Source organism: Babylonia areolata, chromosome 28 (genome assembly GCF_041734735.1).
Source record: "Babylonia areolata isolate BAREFJ2019XMU chromosome 28, ASM4173473v1, whole genome shotgun sequence".
NCBI classification, from domain to species: Eukaryota; Metazoa; Mollusca; class Gastropoda; order Neogastropoda; family Buccinidae; genus Babylonia; species Babylonia areolata.
The window spans coordinates 755,263-775,444 of record NC_134903.1 but is presented as its reverse complement, the minus strand read 5'-3'; the positions used below and the strand labels follow the sequence as shown (position 1 = coordinate 775,444).

At 44.8% G+C, this 20,182-nt stretch overlaps 1 protein-coding gene across 2 annotated transcripts in view; it reads left to right on the top strand.

Moving 5' to 3' along the window:
• Positions 1-7,542, top strand: part of LOC143301810 (kynurenine/alpha-aminoadipate aminotransferase, mitochondrial-like) — a 35,039-nt gene extending 27,497 nt beyond the window's left edge. The window contains exons 9-12 of one of the 2 annotated variants that reach the window (XM_076616208.1): positions 2,477-2,573; positions 3,934-4,060; positions 6,868-7,070; positions 7,417-7,542. In XM_076616208.1, coding sequence (XP_076472323.1) covers positions 2,477-2,573; positions 3,934-4,060; positions 6,868-7,070; positions 7,417-7,470 — 481 coding nt within the window. In that variant the 3' untranslated portion in view covers positions 7,471-7,542. Of the gene's footprint in view, positions 1-2,476; positions 2,574-3,933; positions 4,061-6,455; positions 6,828-6,867; positions 7,071-7,416 lie in introns of those variants that run through there. The other variant, XM_076616209.1, reaches the window with a different exon arrangement.
• Positions 7,543-20,182: the final 12,640 nt, after the last annotated feature.

The window sequence follows — 20,182 nt, the reverse complement described above, 5'->3', positions numbered from 1 at the left end:
TTTATTATGTTAATTGTAAGGGAACGTGAGAAGGAAATAGTCGGTGTGGGAGAGGGAAGGAGAGGGAGAGGGGGCGAGGGGAAGGGGGGGGGGGGGAAGTAGGCAGGACACACACACACACACACACACACACACACACACACACACACACACACAAACACACACACACACACACACACATATATATATATATATATATATATATATATATATATATTTTTTTTTTTTTTTTTTTTTTTTTTTTTTTTATGATGTTAATTGTAAGCGAACGTGAGAAGGAAATAGTCGGTGTGGGAGAGGGAAGGAGAGGGAGAAGGGGCGAGGGGAAGGGGGGGAGGTAGGCAGAGAAATATATATATATATATATATATATATATATATATATATGATAATGGTATGAATATGTACGACAGCAGGATCCCGAAGATGCTTTTGTATGGCCAGCTGAAGGAAGGCCACTGTGAACTTAAAAGAGCCTGCAAGCGCTTCAAGGACACCTTGAAGACAAACCTCAAATCCTGTGACATAGGCATCGCTCCCTAGGAAACTGATACCCTTGACCGCTCTCGCTGGAGGATGCTGTGCTCTAGTGGCATAAAGACGTTCGAAAACAAGAGAACGCTGGCCGTTAAGGAGAAGCGTGAGCGAAGGAAGCAGGGCTCGACTTCTGGAGACGTTTTCCCTTGCAACACCTGTGGGAAGTGCTGCGCATCCAGAATCGGCCTCTTCTCCCATATGAGGACACACACCGACAGATAAGCCTGCCTGCCTACTCATCCGTCGGTCCGACAGGAGACTCCATCATACGAAAGCTGATTATTGGCTCAATGTAATTTGAAAATGCATATGAAAAATGTCCACATTTTGCCTTCCTGGAATTATCAATATTGTTTGCTGATATTTCAATCTGACACTTTTGTATTGAGTGTGTTAGTAACGAGCGTTGTACGTAAGCATTAACATAATTGTGTAAAAGTGAGTGGAGTATAAGATGTGATGATAGGACGAGAGGAGGAGAGGGATGTGAGGAAAGGGGGATGGGGCGATTGGAAGGAGGATGTGTCAGCGACAGATATCCATGACATGTATATGTGGCTACAGCCAAAATACATGAAATCATTCCGAATTCAAATCTGTCAGTGGTGATGCACGGTAGACTGACAACAGCACTGTGTGTGTACTGATACCTGTCAGTGGTGATGCACGGTAGACTGACAACAGCACTGTGTGTACTGATACCTGTCAGTGGTGATGCACGGTAGACTGACAGCAGTGTGTGTACTGATACCTGTCAGTGGTGATGCACGGTAGACTGACAACAGCACTGTGTGTGTACTGATACCTGTCAGTGGTGATGCACGGTAGACTGACAACAGCACTGTGTGTACTGATACCTGTCAGTGGTGATGCACGGTAGACTGACAACAGCACTGTGTGTACTGATACCTGTCAGTGGTGATGCACGGTAGACTGACAACAGCACTGTGTGTGTACTGATACCTGTCAGTGGTGATGCACGGTAGACTGACAACAGCACTTTGTGTACTGATACCTGTCAGTGGTGATGCACGGTAGACTGACAACAGCACTGTGTGTACTGATACCTGTCAGTGGTGATGCACGGTAGACTGACAACAGCACTGTGTACTGATACCTGTCAGTGGTGATGCACGGTAGACTGACAACAGCACTGTGTGTACTGATACCTGTCAGTGGTGATGCACGGTAGACTGACGACAGCACTGTGTGTACTGATACCTGTCAGTGGTGATGCACGGTAGACTGACGACAGCACTTTGTGTGTACTGATACCTGTCAGTGGTGATGCACGGTAGACTGACAGCACTGTGTGTGTACTGATACCTGTCAGTGGTGATGCACGGTAGACTGACAACAGCACTGTGTGTGTACTGATACCTGTCAGTGGTGATGCACGGTAGACTGACAACAGCACTGTGTGTACTGATACCTGTCAGTGGTGATGCACGGTAGACTGACGACAGCACTGTGTGTACTGATACCTGTCAGTGGTGATGCACGGTAGACTGACAACAGCACTGTGTACTGATACCTGTCAGTGGTGATGCACGGTGGACTGACAGCAGTGTGTGTACTGATACCTGTCAGTGGTGATGCACGGTAGACTGACAACAGCACTGTGTACTGATACCTGTCAGTGGTGATGCACGGTAGACTGACAGCACTGTGTGTACTGATACCTGTCAGTGGTGATGCACGGTAGACTGACAACAGCACTGTGTACTGATACCTGTCAGTGGTGATGCACGGTGGACTGACAGCAGTGTGTGTACTGATACCTGTCAGTGGTGATGCACGGTAGACTGACAACAGCACTGTGTACTGATACCTGTCAGTGGTGATGCACGGTAGACTGACGACAGCACTTTGTGTACTGATACCTGTCAGTGGTGATGCACGGTGGACTGACAACAGGACTGTGTGTGTACTGATACAGACTGCGGACGGGAGTGGTGAGCGGGCCACGTCCTCTGCTGCACAAGATGTTGATGTTCATGGACTTCACCTCCGTCGGGGCTAGCGGGCTGTCACAGGTCTGGCACAGAGAGAGAGAGGGAGAGAGAGAGGGAAAGAGGGAAAGAGAAGGAGGGAGGGAGGGGGGAGAGACAGTCTGGACAGGAAAGAGATAGAGAGAGTGTGGATGAGTGAGTGAGTCAACAATCAATAATCATAAACAGGTGTGGATGAGTGAGTGAGTCAGCAATCAATAATTATAAACAGGTGTGGATGAGTGAGTGAGTCAACAATCAATAATTATAAACAGGTGTGGATGAGTGAGTGAGTCAGCAATCAATAATTATAAACAGGTGTGGATTAGTGAGTTAATGAGTCAAAAATCAATAATTATAAACAGGTGTGGATCAGTAAGTGAGTCAATAAACAATAATTATAAACAGGTGTCGATCAGTAAGTGAGTCAATAAACAATAATTATAAACAGGTGTGGATCAGTAAGTGAGTCAATAATCAATAATCATAAACAGCTTGTGGATGAGTGAGTCAATAAACGATAATTATAAACAGGTGTGGATCAGTAAGTGAGTCAATAATCAATGATTATAAACAGGTGTGGCCCACACACAAGGCTTGCTCAGTGCTAAAAGATTCACTGGTTTGAAAACCAAACTCTGCTCTGGTCAGCCTCTGTTGTATGGGTGATGATTATTTACATTACAAAAATGTGATGGCGTCGACACAAGATGCGAGAGATTGTTGAAGAAAGCATGTTGAATATCACACAGAAAAAGTTGTAAATGCGAGGTGGTTTTTTTTTGTTTGTTTTTTTCGCGCGCGCATGTGTGTGTGTGTGTGTGTGTGTGTGTGTGTGTGTGTGTGTGTGTGTGTGTGTGTGTGTGTGTGTGTGTGTGTGTGTAAAAATAGAATGGACCTAAAATGTTCGGGCCAAGATTCAACATCATTTCGAAACCGTCGCAGATTACACAGACATGCAAAGTCACGCGCTTCAACTTTGTCAAATTACACTTATCTTTCTCTGTCTCTCTCTCGCTGTGTGTGCGTGTGTGTGTGTGTGTGTGTGTGTGTGTGTGTGTGTGTGTGTGTGTGTGTGTGTGTGTGTGTGTGTGTGTGTGTGTGTGTGTGTGTGTGTTCAGTTGGTTGCACACGATGTAAGTTTCTTCACTGAAATGAGTATCCCTAGAGGCCTTGAAAACAGGACCTGCTTCAGACGGCGAACGAAGGAGCTACATAGCACTGGTTAAACAACAAGAACAAAACGACTTCAAGACAGAGTTCACATTTCACTGTGAAAAGAACAAAAAAATCAGGTTTTTAAGGCAGAATTGATGATTGGAATGTTAGCAAGGATGTGACTGTCTTGGCCATCGACTGAAAGATGAACTACCGGACAGGTACACATTTGACGTAAAACGTGCAGGTGTTGATATCTGAACTGTTACGTCACTGGGACCATGACGGGTTCTTACGTCACATGGAGTCAGTCAAGGACTTCTACAAACACAAGGTCCAGATGGTCCTCAGTTATACACAGAAATATTTGACTGGTGAGGATTTTGTTTGTGTCTGTGTTGTACCACGTCATCGTTCTCAGTTTGTGTCTGGGGGTTGGGGTTTGAAACCCTGCTGTCAACACAGTTCTGTCCCTTGCTGTCCCCCCCCCCTCCGCCCCCCCCCTCACCCCCCCCCCCCCCCCGCCCCCCGCACCACTCATTAAGATTATTCGTTTTCATGATCTGTCTCTGTCTCTCTCTCTCTGTCTTTCTGTCTGTCTGCCTCTGTGTGTGTGGGGGGGGGGGGGGGGGGCGATTTTGTCAGAGAGAGAGAGAGAGAGAGAGAGAGAGAGAGAGAGAGCGTGCATGTGTTTTCCATGTGTATATGTGTATATTTACTTGAGTTCGTGTCTGCATGCGTGTGCTTATGTGCGGGCGTATGTAGAGGGCAGGAAAGGGGTGCAGGGTACGTTTTGCGTGCACACGTGTGTGTGTGTGTGTGTGTGTGTGTGTGTGTGTGTGCGAGGAGAGTGAGCGATGTTGTGTGTTATTGTATATTCCAGGTATATATTCATATAAACTTATATTGACGGTGGTGATAACACGGATACTTACAAAGCACATGTACTTGATCGGAGGCCAAGCTCTTTGCGCTGTTTGTTTCACGGAGTCATTCGCGCAGCAGGCTTCCCGCCAGGTGATAGTTGACCGAGAGGTGCCTTTGGGCGCTCATCATTCGTTTCCGGTGTCATTCAGTCAGTTACAGTTTCAGTTTCACAAGGTGTCACTGCGTTCTGACAAATCCATATGCGCTCCGACACATCTAGTAAGCAGACTGGCGATCAGCAGCACAACCCATCGCGCTTAGTCCGGCATTGAGTGCATGCATGTACATGTGTACCGACCACAGTGGCCCAGGTGGCAGGTGGGTTAAGATGCACATCTGTCAGTACAGAGTCCGTCAGGGTCTGCAACACGCACTCTGTGTTCAAATCCCGCTCTCGCCCTTTCTCCCACGTTTGACTGGAGAATGGAACTGAGCTTTCTCCCACGTTTGACTGGAGAATGGAACTGAGCTTTCTCCCACGTTTGACTGGAGAATGGAACTGAGCGTCTGGTCGCTGGGACGAGACAACAAACTGAGGTCCTATGTGAAGGACGTCTCTGGTGCAGTGAAAAGGAAGCCATGAAAACAAGTGATGTCCTCTGGTGCGGTGAAAAGGAAGCCATGAAAACAAGTGATGTCCTCTGGTGCGGTGAAAAGTGAAGCCATGAAAACAAGTGATATCCTCTGGTGCGGTGAAAAGTGAGCCATGAATACAAGGGATGTCCTCTGGTGCAGTGAAAAGGGAGCCATGAATACAAGTGATGTCCTCTGGTGCAGTGAAAAGGGAGCCATGAATACAAGTGATGTCCTCTGGTGCAGTGAAAAGGAAGCCATGAAAACAAGTGATGTCCTCTGGTGCAGTGAAAACGGAGCCATGAAAACAAGTGATGTCCTCTGGTGCGGTGAAAATGAAGCCATGAATACAAGTGATGTCCTCTGGTGCGGTGAAAAGGAAGCCATGAATACAAGTGATGTCCTCTGGTGCAGTGAAAAGGAAGCCATGAATACAAGTGATGTCCTCTGGTGCGGTGAAAAGGAAGCCATGAATACAAGTGATGTCCTCTGGTGCAATGAAAAGTGAAGCCATGAAAACAAGTGATGTCCTCTGGTGCGGTGAAAAGTGAAGCCATGAAAACAAGTGATGTCCTCTGGTGCGGTGAAAAGTGAAGCCATAAAAACAAGTGATGTCCTCTGGTGCAGTGAAAAGGAAGCCATGAATACAAGTGATGTCCTCTGGTGCGGTGAAAAGGAAGCCATGAAAACAAGTGATGTCCTCTGGTGCGGTGAAAAGGAAGCCATGAATGCAAGTGATGTCCTCTGGTGCAGTGAAAAGGAAGCCATGAATACAAGTGATGTCCTCTGGTGCAGTGAAAAGGAAGCCATGAATACAAGTGATGTCCTCTGGTGCAGTGAAAAGGAAGCCATGAATACAAGTGATGTCCTCTGGTGCAGTGAAAAGTGAAGCCATGAATACAAGTGATGTCCTCTGGTGCAGTGAAAAGGGAGCCATGAATACCAGTGATGTCCTCTGGTGCGGTGAAAAGTGAAGCCATGAAAACATGTAATATCCTCTGGCACCATTCAGTCAGGCTGATGATAGTGCCTGGAGGTTTTGATGTGGTTTCTCCATCATGAACATTGATATCTGAGAGCTGTCTTTGGCTGCTCATCAGTCATTTCCTGTGTCATTCAGTCAGACCAGTTTATGATGACGCCAAGAGCTTTTGTGTGTTGTCTCCATGATCATGATGCTTTCAGGACTGGCTGAGTGCAGTTCTCCGGGGGGAGGCATGTTCAATGGTCTGTCCATGACCACCATTCATATCATCATGATGCTTTCAGGACTGGCTGAGTGCAGACCTCCGGGGGGAGGCATGTTCCTGTGGTCTGTCCATGATCACCATTCATATCATCCTGATGCTTTCAGGACTGGCTGAGTGCAGTCCTCCGGGGGGAGGCATGTTCCTGTGGTCTGTCCATGATCACCATTCATATCATCCTGATGCTTTCAGGACTGGCTGAGTGCAGTCCTCCGGGGGGAGGCATGTTCCTGTGGTCTGTCCATGATCACCATTCATATCATCCTGATGCTTTCAGGACTGGCTGAGTGCAGACCTCCGGGGGGAGGCATGTTCCTGTGGTCTGTCCATGATCACCATTCATATCATCATGATGCTTTCAGGACTGGCTGAGTGCAGACCTCCGGGGGGAGGCATGTTCCTGTGGTCTGTCCATATCATCCTGATGCTTTCAGGACTGGCTGAGTGCAGACCTCCGGGGGGAGGCATGTTCCTGTGGCTGAAGGTCCTAGGAGTCAGCGACACGGGAACTGTCATTGACAAACTTCTGGAAGATCACGTGGTCATGGTGGGCGGGTCTGTGTTCACGCCCTCCAATGAGAAAAACGCTCACATTCGCATCAGTGTCGCCATGGTGACCGAGGAAGACTGTGACAAGGTCAGAAAATCTGGTTACCTGCAGTAGGGTCACACGTTGAAAGGAAGGCAGAAATTAAAATAAACAAAAAAACAAAACAAAACACACACACACACACACAAAAGAAAAACAAACAAACAAACAAACACACACACAAAAAAAACCAAAAACAAACTAAGATGACACGAAGGAAGGTTATCAGCATGCAGTTCGGTTATCACTATGCTTTTAAGAGTTGAACATGTATATGACGTATTTGATATGCTGACAGCCCTAGTGATTATGCGTTTACTTGTGTGGTTTTCTGGATAATGAAACGCTGTGTGTGTGTGTGTGTGTGTGTGTGTGTGTGTGTGTGTGTTTTCAGGCATTCAGCAGTTTGGCCAAAATAATCCGAAGTCTTCAGGCAGCAGAAAAATGAACAAGTCACAAAGTCTTCAGGCAGCAGAATAATGAACAGGTCACGAGTGCCTGTTCGGACATACAAAGGACCAATGAACGATAATTAAGCCTATGTCATCAATATGATTTAGTGTATTAATTAGTAACTTTAAGCTTATGTGTGTGTAGTTGGGCGGGGGTGCGGGCGTGGGGGAGGGGGTGGGGAGTGGGGGGCGAGGGAGAGAGAGAGGGAGAGAGAGAGAGAGAGAGAGAGAGAGAGAGAGTTCTAGAAATTCTGGTATCAACTGGCAAAGTTCACAATTAGAACCTTAAATAAAGGCTTTAGGAGACAAGCCCTGTCTACAGCTTAGGAAGAAGGTTTACTAATCTGCTTGCTAAAATGTATATTTGTTCAATGTTGACGAGGAAAATGTGATGACAAAAGTAAATCATCAAGTATCGCTAACCAGACAAAGAAGGTGCTTCATTCCATGATTGGTGGACACCAAGCAGGTTGTATGACAAATAGGTTCATGGAATGTAACATTTGTTTGATGTTTAATTTGATTGCTTATCTAAATAAACAAGATCTGCTCTGACTGCTTTCCTCTTTAGATTTTGAAAAAGCATTTGATTCTGTTGACTGGACTGTCACGTTTATAATTATGACTACTTTGGAATATATATATAAAGTGGATGGACAGACTGAAAACAGTGGCACCTTACGGGCTGAACATTTGGGACTAATAGCCATAAGGAGGTCCCTGTGGTTGCGTTTGTGGGGTGTTTGTGGGGTGGTGAGGACAACGATAGAGGACTCTTTCTCTCTCCCTCTCTCTCTCTCTCTGTCAGTGTCTGCCTTCTCTCCACCTGTCCGTCTGTCTCTCCCTCTCCCTCTTTCTCCCCCCTCTCTCTTTATCTCTCCATCCTCTCTCTCCCTCCCTCTCTCTCTGTCTCTCATTGTCAGCCATCTGTCCGTCTGTCCCTCCCCTCTCTCCTTATTTCTCCCCCCCCCCTCTCTCTCTCGCTGTCTGTCTCTCTCTGTCTTTCCCTCTCTCTCCTCCTCTCTCACAGTCCCTTCTCCCTCCCTGACCCCCTCCCTCTCTATCTCTCTTTCTTTTTCCCTCCCCTTCTATTATCTGCCCATCTATTTTTTCTCGACGTCTCTCTCGTCCTCTCTGACTACTTTATTCACCAGCCTCTCTTCCTATTCCCCAAGCAACACTTCACACTGTTTTCATGTTGCATGCCCTGGATGCAGTTTTTAATGTAAAAACTTTTCATGAGCTTTTTTCATGAGCTTTGTTGACCTTTTTGTTTTCTTTGTTGGTGTGTGTTACATTTTGACATACCAGTAAACGCCCTTGACGAAGACCAGTGGTCGAAACCGGTCGGGCATGTGAGAAACTGTTCTGTTGTTTTCCTTTTTTTCTATTGATATATATATATATATATATAAGATGGTGTAGGCAAGGAGTGTTTTCAGTATGTGTAGAAATCACTGGAACTAGGATACGCCAAAATTAAAAGAATGAAAGTATAGGTAATAAATAAATTAATCAGAGCATAAAATATTACAGTATGCTGATGATAAAAACTTTGTGTGGCGGGCTTCCTCTGTACCATTTCAGTGGCTGCTCATTCCGAGTCCGGTTTCGTCTGCTGCTTTCTCAGTATCAGCAGTCCGGGTTCGTCTGCTGCTTTCTCAGTGCCGGCAAACAGCAGGGAACTATCAATGCTATGCCACTAGGAGGCCACGCAGCGGAGGACACACTGCCAGGCCTACATAGGTGATCAGTAGTGCCTGTTCTGACTCGGCATATGCAGGACCTGCTGACTCCAATGAAGCACTGTTAGATTTCTTTGTGTAGTTTCCTCTCTGTTTATTAGCACAGTCTGTAGGGTGTTTCAGCTCTCTGTGTATCAGCACAGTCTGTAGGGTGTTTCAGTTCTCTGTATATCAGCACAGTTTGTAGTGTTTCAGCTCTCTGTGTATCAGCACAGTCTGTAGGGTGTTTCAGCTCTTTGTGTATCAGCACAGTTTGTAGGGTGTTTCAGCTCTCTGTGTATCAGCACAGTTTGTAGGGTGTTTCAGCTCTCTGTGTATCAGCACAGTCTGTAGGGTGTTTCAGCTCTTTGTGTATCAGCACAGGCTGTAGGGTGTTTCAGCTCTTTGTGTATCAGCACAGTTTGTAGGGTGTTTCAGCTCTTTGTGTATCAGCACAGTTTGTAGGGTGTTTCAGCTCTTTGTGTATCAGTACAGTTTGTAGGGTGTTTCAGCTCTTTGTGTATCAGCACAGTCTGTAGGGTGTTTCAGCTCTTTGTGTATCAGCACAGTTTGCAGGGTGTTTCAGCTCTTTGTGTATCAGTACAGTTTGTAGGGTGTTTCAGCTCTTTGTGTATCAGTACAGTTTGTAGGGTGTTTCAGCTCTCTGTGTATCAGCACAGTTTGTAGGGTGTTTCAGCTCTTTGTGTATCAGCACAGTTTGTAGGGTGTTTCAGCTCTTTGTGTATCAGCACAGTTTGCAGGGTGTTTCAGCTCTTTGTGTATCAGCACAGTTTGTAGGGTGTTTTGCATCAAATTTAAGCGCTGACACATGCCGCATTAGTAGCACATAGTCCCAACACGAATCTTTTTTTCTGTTTTTTTTTTTTAACAAAGTTATGCTTCTTTGTTTGAATTTGTCATGTTTCAAGGTGCGTTGATTAAAGTTCAACAACATGAACACACCAGTCAGGTTCTCTGTTTATTTGCATGGCTGTAAGACCAGCTTGTGCCTGAGTGTTCCAGTTTACGTTTCTCAAGGTGACGTCGCTGCGTTCGGACAAAACCATTCCCGCTTCGCCACATCTGCTAGGCAGATACCTAACCAGCAGCATTCCAACGCGCTAAGTCAGGCTTTGTGTGCAGGCCGATATATTTGTGTACCTACCAGCAGAGAGACAGAGGTGATGTTTCCATTACACGGACCATCGTCTGGTACGCAGCAAGATGAACATCAGACTTGCACGCAAGCTCCAACCAGCCAGACAGAAACCCCCTTGGAAGCTGGACATCCACCGCCTCCTTATCACCAAGGGCGTGAGCAGCAGCACGTCCAAGCAGCTCTCCAAGAAATTCCTGCATTGACTGATGTACAAGAGGTATGGAGCACCTTTAGAGATGCTGTGTACACTGCAGCAGCTGACACACTTGGCTTTGTATAGAGGAGCCTAAAGACTGGTTTGACGAGAACGACTCCGGAATCTCCAAGCTACTGAACACACTGCATATATGGCATCAGGATCACATTTCCGATAAAGACTGCCAGAGGAAGAAGAACCAGTTCTTTCAAACCAAGCAACTCGTACAGAAGAGGCTGCGTGAGATGAAGAACACCTGGTGGGAGAGAAAGTCCGAGGAGTCTTCAGTCCGCTGCTAATGCTCACGACATGAAGACCTTCCATGATGGTCTCCGAGCTGTGTACGGGCCGAGAGTCACAAGATCAACCCATCTCCGAGTCTTGGACCAGACCACCCTCCCGACAAACAAGAAAGACATCCTTGCCCGCTGGGCAGAGCACTTCAACACCTTCCTCAACAGGGACTCGTCCGTATCTGACGAAGTAATTGCAGCCCTCCCACAGCTACCAGTCAATGACTCGCTAGCTGCTCCTCCCACCAAGGCCGAGACCCAGAAGGCCCTGAAGCTGACAACATCAGGAAAAGCACCAGGAGCGGATGGAATCCAGGCTGACATCTACAAGTATGGAGGCGAGGTGCTGACAGACAAGCTGACCGCCCTGTTCCAGTCTATCTGGGAGAGAGGGGAGGTCCCCCAGGATTTCACGGATGCTTCAATTGTCCACATTTACAAACGGAAGGGAGACAAAGCATCCTGCGATAACCACCGTGGAATCTCTCTCCTCTGCATCGCCGGCAAGATCTTCGCCCGCATCATACTGAACAGACTGGTTGACCATGTCTCCAACACAGTCATCCCTGAAGCACAGTGCGGCTTCCGCTCAGGCAGGGGAACATGTGACATGGTGTTTGCCGTACGCCAGATGCTTGAGAAGTGCCGTGAGTAAAACAAGGAGCTCCATATGGTCTTTGTAGACCTGACTAAGGCCTTCGACACGGTGACCACCACTGCTGACCAAGTTCACAAACATGCTCTCAAAACCCTAAAATACAGGCAGCGAGTAGCGGGAGATAGATTTTGACATGGTTTGGAATATTGAGAACTCTATGTGCCTGGTGTGTGCACACAGTTTCTCCTCCTCTCGCCCCCCTCCCCTCCCCCAAACACACACACACACACACACACACACACACACACACACACACACACACAGCACAGCACAGCACAGCACAGAACCAAACACACACTTGTTTCCACAGGAAGCACGGCCAAGCATTACAACACTGCTGGCTTCTTCACTGTACACATCAACAGATAGAATCTTTTCTCCAGACTGGTATATCATGCATGCCACCCAGGTGTCGACAAATTAGCAGTGAGTCATATCTGTCTGTCTTTGTCTGTCTGTCTGTCTGTCTGTTCCTATCTCTCTCTCTCTCCCTCTCTATCTCTCCATCCCTCTTTCTCTCTCTCACTTTTGGTTGAATTATTTAGCCTCAAATGCTTTCATGGAATACACACGTGTGTGTGACTTGAAGCAATAAAACTTCCAGGTATCTGTAAATCAAGATCGTGTGTGTGTGTGTGTGTGTGTGTGTGTGTGTGACATGAAGCAATAAATCTTTCAGCAATATGTGAATGAAGATCCTCTGTGTGAGTGTCGATGTGTGTGCACGCGGTTTGGCAGTACTCCTGCCTTCTTCAAGCAATAAATCATTAGAAAAAATGGGAAAAGTGAGTGTGTGTGTGTGTGTGTGTGTGTGTGTGTGTGTGTGTGTGTGTGTGTGTGTGTGTGTTTGCTTGCTTGCTTGCGTGTGTGTGTGTGTGTGTGTGTGTGTGTGTGTGTGTGTGTGGATGTGCGTGTGTCAGTGTCTGTGTCTGTGTATCTCTGTAATTGCGCGTATGTGTGTATATAAGTGCGGTTCATTTGCCTTCTACTCTTTGTCACTTATACACCAGACCCAACAGAAATCTTTAACAGCACGTATTTCACACGTTCCACTTGTTCCTGGGTTTCCGTCACTTGGATCTACAGGCTGGTGTTGTGGCTGGTGGGAAGGCGTGAGCAGAACTGACTGGAAGCCGTGTAGGTATAGACAGAGAGAAAAATACACTTCTTCTTGTTTGCTATTGCACCAAACTCGCACAGGAAAACCATGTGCAGAGTACTCAGGCTGTGACACATCACCGACATTCCTGGGATATGTAGTGAATAGTTGTGTTGTGCAGCAGCCTAAAGACTTCCTAGTGAAGGGAGAGGAAGAAGAACGAGGAAGATCCATTGTTAATTCAAGGAACGAAATACTGGCATCATCTCAATGCCAACACGGCACATAGTTTTGCAAGGAAGGAAGGACATACGTTTCCGGGCCTTTCTCTGCAGTGGTAAACTTAGAAACATGAACTGGCTGTTTTCATGACTTGACACACCTCACAGTGTGTTTTATCATCACACACCACACACAGTGTGTTTTATCATCACACACCACACACAGCGTGTTTTATCATCACACAACACACAGTGTGTTTTATCATCACACACCACACACAGTGTGTTTTATCATCACACACAGTGTGTTTTATCATCACACACCTCACACAGTGTGTTTTATCATCACACACCTCACAGTGTGTTTTATCATCACACATCACACAGTGTGTTTTATCATCACACACCTCACACAGTGTGTTTTATCATCACACACCACACACAGTGTGTTTTATCATCACACACCACACACAGTGTGTTTTATCATCACACACCACACACAGTGTGTTTTATCATCACACACAGTGTGTTTTATCATCACACACCTCACACAGTGTGTTTTATCATCACACACCTCACAGTGTGTTTTATCATCACACACCACACACAGTGTGTTTTATCATCACACACCACACACAGTGTGTTTTATCATCACACACAGTGTGTTTTATCATCACACACCACACACAGCGTGTTTTATCATCACACACCACACACAGTGTGTTTTATCATCACACACCACACACAGCGTGTTTTATCATCACACACCACACACAGTGTGTTTTATCATCACACACCACACAGTGTGTTTTATCATCACACATCACACACAGTGTGTTTTATCATCACACATCACACACAGTGTGTTTTATCATCACACACCACACACAGCGTGTTTTATCATCACACACCACACACAGTGTGTTTTATCATCACACACCACACACAGCGTGTTTTATCATCACACACCACACACAGCGTGTTTTATCATCACACACCACACACAGCGTGTTTTATCATCACACACCACACACAGCGTGTTTTATCATCACACACCACACACAGTGTGTTTTATCATCACACACCACACACAGCGTGTTTTATCATCACACACCACACACAGCGTGTTTTATCATCACACACCACACACAGTGTGTTTTATCATCACACACCACACACAGCGTGTTTTATCATCACACACCACACACAGTGTGTTTTATCATCACACACCACACACAGTGTGTTTTATCATCACACACCACACACAGTGTGTTTTATCATCACACACCAGACACAGCGTGTTTTATCATCACACACATCACACAGTGTGTTTTATCTTCACACACCACACACAGTGTGTTTTATCATCACACACCTCACACAGTGTGTTTTATCATCACACACCACACACAGTGTGTTTTATCATCACACACAGCGTGTTTTATCATCACACACATCACACAGTGTGTTTTATCTTCACACACCACACACAGTGTGCTTTATCTTCACACACCTCACACAGTGTGTTTTATCATCACACACCACACACAGTGTGTTTTATCATCACACACAGTGTGTTTTATCTTCACACACCACACACAGTGTGTTTTATCATCACACACCACACACAGTGTGTTTTATCTTCACACACCACACACAGTGTGTTTTATCATCACATCACACACAGTGTGTTTTATCTTCACACACAGTGTGTTTTATCTTCACACACCACACACAGCGTGTTTTATCATCACACACAGTGTGTTTTATCTTCACACACCACACACAGCGTGTTTTATCATCACACACAGTGTGTTTTATCTTCACACACCACACACAGTGTGTTTTATCATCACACACAGTGTGTTTTATCATCACACACCACACACAGTGTGTTTTATCTTCACACACATCACACAGTGTGTTTTATCATCACACACCACACACAGCGTGTTTTATCATCACACACCTCACACAGTGTGTTTTATCATCACACACCACACACAGCGTGTTTTATCATCACACACCACACACAGCGTGTTTTATCATCACACACCACACACAGTGTGTTTTATCATCACACACCACACACAGCGTGTTTTATCATCACACACCACACACAGCGTGTTTTATCATCACACACCACACACAGTGTGTTTTATCATCACACACCACACACAGCGTGTTTTATCATCACACACCACACACAGTGTGTTTTATCATCACACACCACACACAGTGTGTTTTATCATCACACACCACACACAGTGTGTTTTATCATCACACACCACACAGTGTGTTTTATCATCACACACAGCGTGTTTTATCATCACACACATCACACAGTGTGTTTTATCTTCACACACCACACACAGTGTGCTTTATCTTCACACACCTCACACAGTGTGTTTTATCATCACACACCACACACAGTGTGTTTTATCATCACACACAGTGTGTTTTATCTTCACACACCACACACAGTGTGTTTTATCATCACACACCACACACAGTGTGTTTTATCTTCACACACCACACACAGTGTGTTTTATCATCACACACAGTGTGTTTTATCATCACACACAGTGTGTTTTATCATCACACACAGCGTGTTTTATCATCACACACATCACACAGTGTGTTTTATCTTCACACACCACACACAGTGTGTTTTATCTTCACACACCACACACAGTGTGTTTTATCATCACATCATACACAGTGTGTTTTATCTTCACACACAGTGTGTTTTATCTTCACACACCACACACAGCGTGTTTTATCATCACACACAGTGTGTTTTATCTTCACACACATCACACAGCGTGTTTTATCATCACACACAGTGTGTTTTATCTTCACACACCACACACAGTGTGTTTTATCATCACACACATCACACAGTGTGTTTTATCATCACACACCTCACACAGTGTGTTTTATCTTCACACACATCACACAGTGTGTTTTATCATCACACACCACACACAGTGTGTTTTATCATCACACACCACACACAGTGTGTTTTATCATCACACACATCACACAGTGTGTTTTATCATCACACACCACACACAGTGTGTTTTATCATCACACACATCACACAGTGTGTTTTACCATCACACACCAGACACAGTGTGTTTTATCATCACACACAGTGAGTTTTATCATCACACACTACACACAGTGTGTTTTATCATCACACACCTCACACAGCGTGTTTTATCATCACACACCACACACAGTGTGTTTTATCATCACACACAGTGTGTTTTATCATCACACACCACACACAGCGTGTTTTATCATCAGACATCACACAGTGTGTTTTATCATCACACACATCACACAGTGTGTTTTATCATCACACACCTCACAGTGTGTTTTATCATCACACACCACACACAGCGTGTTTTATCATCACACACCTCACACAATGTGTTTTATCATCACACACCACACACAGCGTGTTTTATCATCACACACCACACACAGCGTGTTTTATCATCACACACCACACACAGTGTGTTTTATCATCACACACAGTGTGTTTTATCATCACACACAGCGTGTTTTATCTTCACACACCACACACAATGTGTTTTATCATCACACACCTCACACAGTGTGTTTTATCATCACACACCACACACAGTGTGTTTTATCATCACACACAGTGTGTTTTATCATCACACACCTCACACAGCGTGTTTTATCATCACACACCACACACAGCGTGTTTTATCATCACACACCACACACAGTGTGTTTTATCATCACACACCACACACAGTGTGTTTTATCATCACACACCACACACAGTGTGTTTTATCATCACACACCACACACAGTGTGTTTTATCATCACACATCACACACAGTGTGTTTTATCATCACACACCTCACACAGTGTGTTTTATCATCACACACCACACACAGTGTGTTTTATCATCACACACCTCACACAGTGTGTTTTATCATCACACCACACACAGTGTGTTTTATCATCACACACCACACACAGTGTGTTTTATCATCACACACCACACACAGTGTGTTTTATCATCACACATCACACAGTGTGTTTTATCATCACACATCACACAGCGTGTTTTATCATCACACACCACACAATTGTGTACCTATCAGAGTGGACTAATTCATACAGACTTGTGCAAGAGGACAAACACGACTGAGGGAGGGAGACGGATGGGGAAGACAGAACAAGCACACACAAACAACAACAACAACAACAACAACAACAAACCGATGAAGTAACAATGCTGCAGAATGGACAGGAAACCCATTCGCGGATACCCAGACTTTGACAGACTTTGACGGACTTTGACAGACTTTGACATACTTTGACAGACTTTGAAGGACATTGACAGACTTTGACAGACTTTGACGGACATTGACAGACATTGACAGACTTTGACAGACTTTGACAGACTTTGACGGACATTGACAGACATTGACAGACTTTGACAGACTTTGACAAACTTTGACATACTTTGACAGACTTTGACATACTTTGACAGACTTTGACGGACATTGACAGACATTGACAGACTTTGACAGACTTTGACAAACTTTGACATACTTTGACAGACTTTGACGGACATTGACAGACTTTGACAGACTTTAACATACTTTGACAAACTTTGACATACTTTGACATACTTTGACGAACGTTGACAGACTTTGACAGACTTTGACGGACTTTGACAGACTTTGACGGACTTTGACGGACTTTGACGGACTTTGACAGACTTTAACATACTTTGACAAACTTTGACAGACTTTGACAGATTTTGACGAACTTTGACATACTTTGACGGACTTTGACATACCTTGATAGACTTTGACAGACTGTGACAGACTTTGACGGACTTTGACAGACTTTGACAGACTTTGACGGACTTTGACAGACTTTGACGGACTTTGACAGACTTTGACGGACTTGACAGACTTTGACAGACTTTGACAGACTTTGACAGACTTTGACAGACTTTGACGGACTTGACAGACTTTGACAGACTTTGACAGACTATGACACACTCTTACAGACTTTGACATACTTTGGCAGACTTGACAGACTTTGACAAACCTTGACTTTGACAGACTTTGCAGACTTTGACAGACTTTGACAAACTTTGCAGACTTTGACAGACTTTGCAGGCTTTGACAGACTTTGCAGATTTTGACAGACTTTGACAGACTTTTCAGACTTTGACAGACTTTGCAGATTTTGACAGACTTTGACAGACTTTGACAGACTTTGCGGACTTTGACAGACTTTGCAGCATTTGAAAGACACCATTGGAAAAAGCTGGTGAGTTTAGGGAGAAGAAGAAGTTTACGTATGTGCTTTCATTGTTGATCGGCTGAGTGTGTAGTTTCCTCCCGTGTCTTTCTGTTTCAGGCCCTGCGCACTGAAGACATGTGTTCAAATGCTCATGTTACTTTATTCATGTTTATTGTGCTTGTCTTTCATGGTTGTCAGGTTGCTTGGTAGGTATATCACTTTTATATCTTTTGAATATCATAAATCGTTGAACAACGCCAATAACAACTATAACAATCATAGCACCCGGGGTGGTACTTGTTATGACATCACCATCATCGGGGTACTTTACACTGAGAAGAAACGCAAGTGGAAGTTCCACACAGATCATGTGGAGCAAAGTACAAGTACCAGTGGGACATTCATTCATGGTCAGTGTCACAGAGCTGTCGCCATATATAGTGTACATCAGTCTGTATCAGTGTCGTCATGAATGTCAGAGATCTGACGACAGAATTCTCGTCTGGAATGTGCACAAGTTTGAGCCCGAGATTGCACAGATATTTTATTTTAATGAAACAAAATTCATTGCTTCTTTTGAAAGCGATAAATGCATCAAAAAAACCAACACACCTTGTTTTCAGTTTTTCATTTCGTTTTTCCCTGAAAGTAAAGTACCACAAAAGTTATCCAGTGGTTTGTGGAACTGTTCAGTGGAGCACTATTCCAGCTTTCAGCACCACATGGATTGTAACCTGGAGACAGAGTGTGAAGATGGACGGGATGAAACAGAACATTGTCCCTTCAGCAGTGCTGACTGTCAGGGGTTGGTGGCCTTATGTGACCGATGTTATAAAATTGTGAAAGTGGAGAAAAATGGAGATAAAAGAGATGGTATCAAAATAGGTACTGAGTATTGCAGTTCGCTTGGGGGCTTACTCAAGCTTCCGACATGCGTGCATGACCCCTACGGCGCCATTGCCAATAAGGCAAAGAGATACTGGAACAGCTTTTCTAGTTTTCTGATCAGTTTATATTCGAATAATGCCGCTTTGCCTGATATGTATAGACATAGTTTTTATTCTGAAGACAGAACCGTTTTCCATCACTTTTTTGATTATTCTTATGATAAATACTTCAGCGATTTGATTGCTTGTGTCTTCCTTCGTTTCCAAGACATGCACATTGAACTGATTGACTGTGATAACTATCTATTTCAGGTGATTTGTGAAATCAAACGAAACAAAACTATAGATGAATCCCGTGATCCAATGAGAATTTCTTTCGCCAATCCCCAAATGTCAAGATCAAAGGGGCTGTACTCTGTCACAAAATGTGATGATGGTTCTTGGACTCACAAGCTTCTTTCTGGTGGTTTCAACGATAGTGGAGTGTGTGGTCAACAGTATACACCCCTCTGCCATCTTTCTAACCAGTCATCAAACATATCTTTGTGGAATGATACAGGTCTCTATTTCAGTCATATCCCCGTTTTCACGTTCACGTGCAGTGGGGAAATAACCACTTTGTCATATTCCCTGGTGTGTGACTTCACAGCGGACTGTCTGGATTCTAGTGATGAATCTTTTTGTCAGCATCCTCATTGTGTCAACACATACTTCTCGTGTTCAAATGGTCAGTGTGTCTCCTATGACAGCGTGTGTGATCAGATGTCTCACTGTCAGGATAAAACAGATGAAACGAGTTGCACTGCTGTCAAAGCGATACACGTTTCTTTGAGGCGGTGTCCATCTCCTGTTCTTGTGGATTTCAATGGGCTTTCACAGTTCATCCCAAAGCAAATGAATTACACTGAGTCTTGTCCACATAGTCATTATCGTTGTCCTGGAGAATTCAACGACTGTCTGCCTGTTTACACGCGATGCAATGAGGTGCATGACTGTATGGAGCATGGCGATGAAGAGGGATGTGCAGAGATTACGTGTCCAGGGCTTCTCCGGTGTCGACATTCCATGATATGTGTACACAGTGACCACGTGTGTGATGGCTGGCCTCACTGCCCAATGCATGATGATGAATTGTGGTGCAATACTACCTGTCCTGTAGGCTGC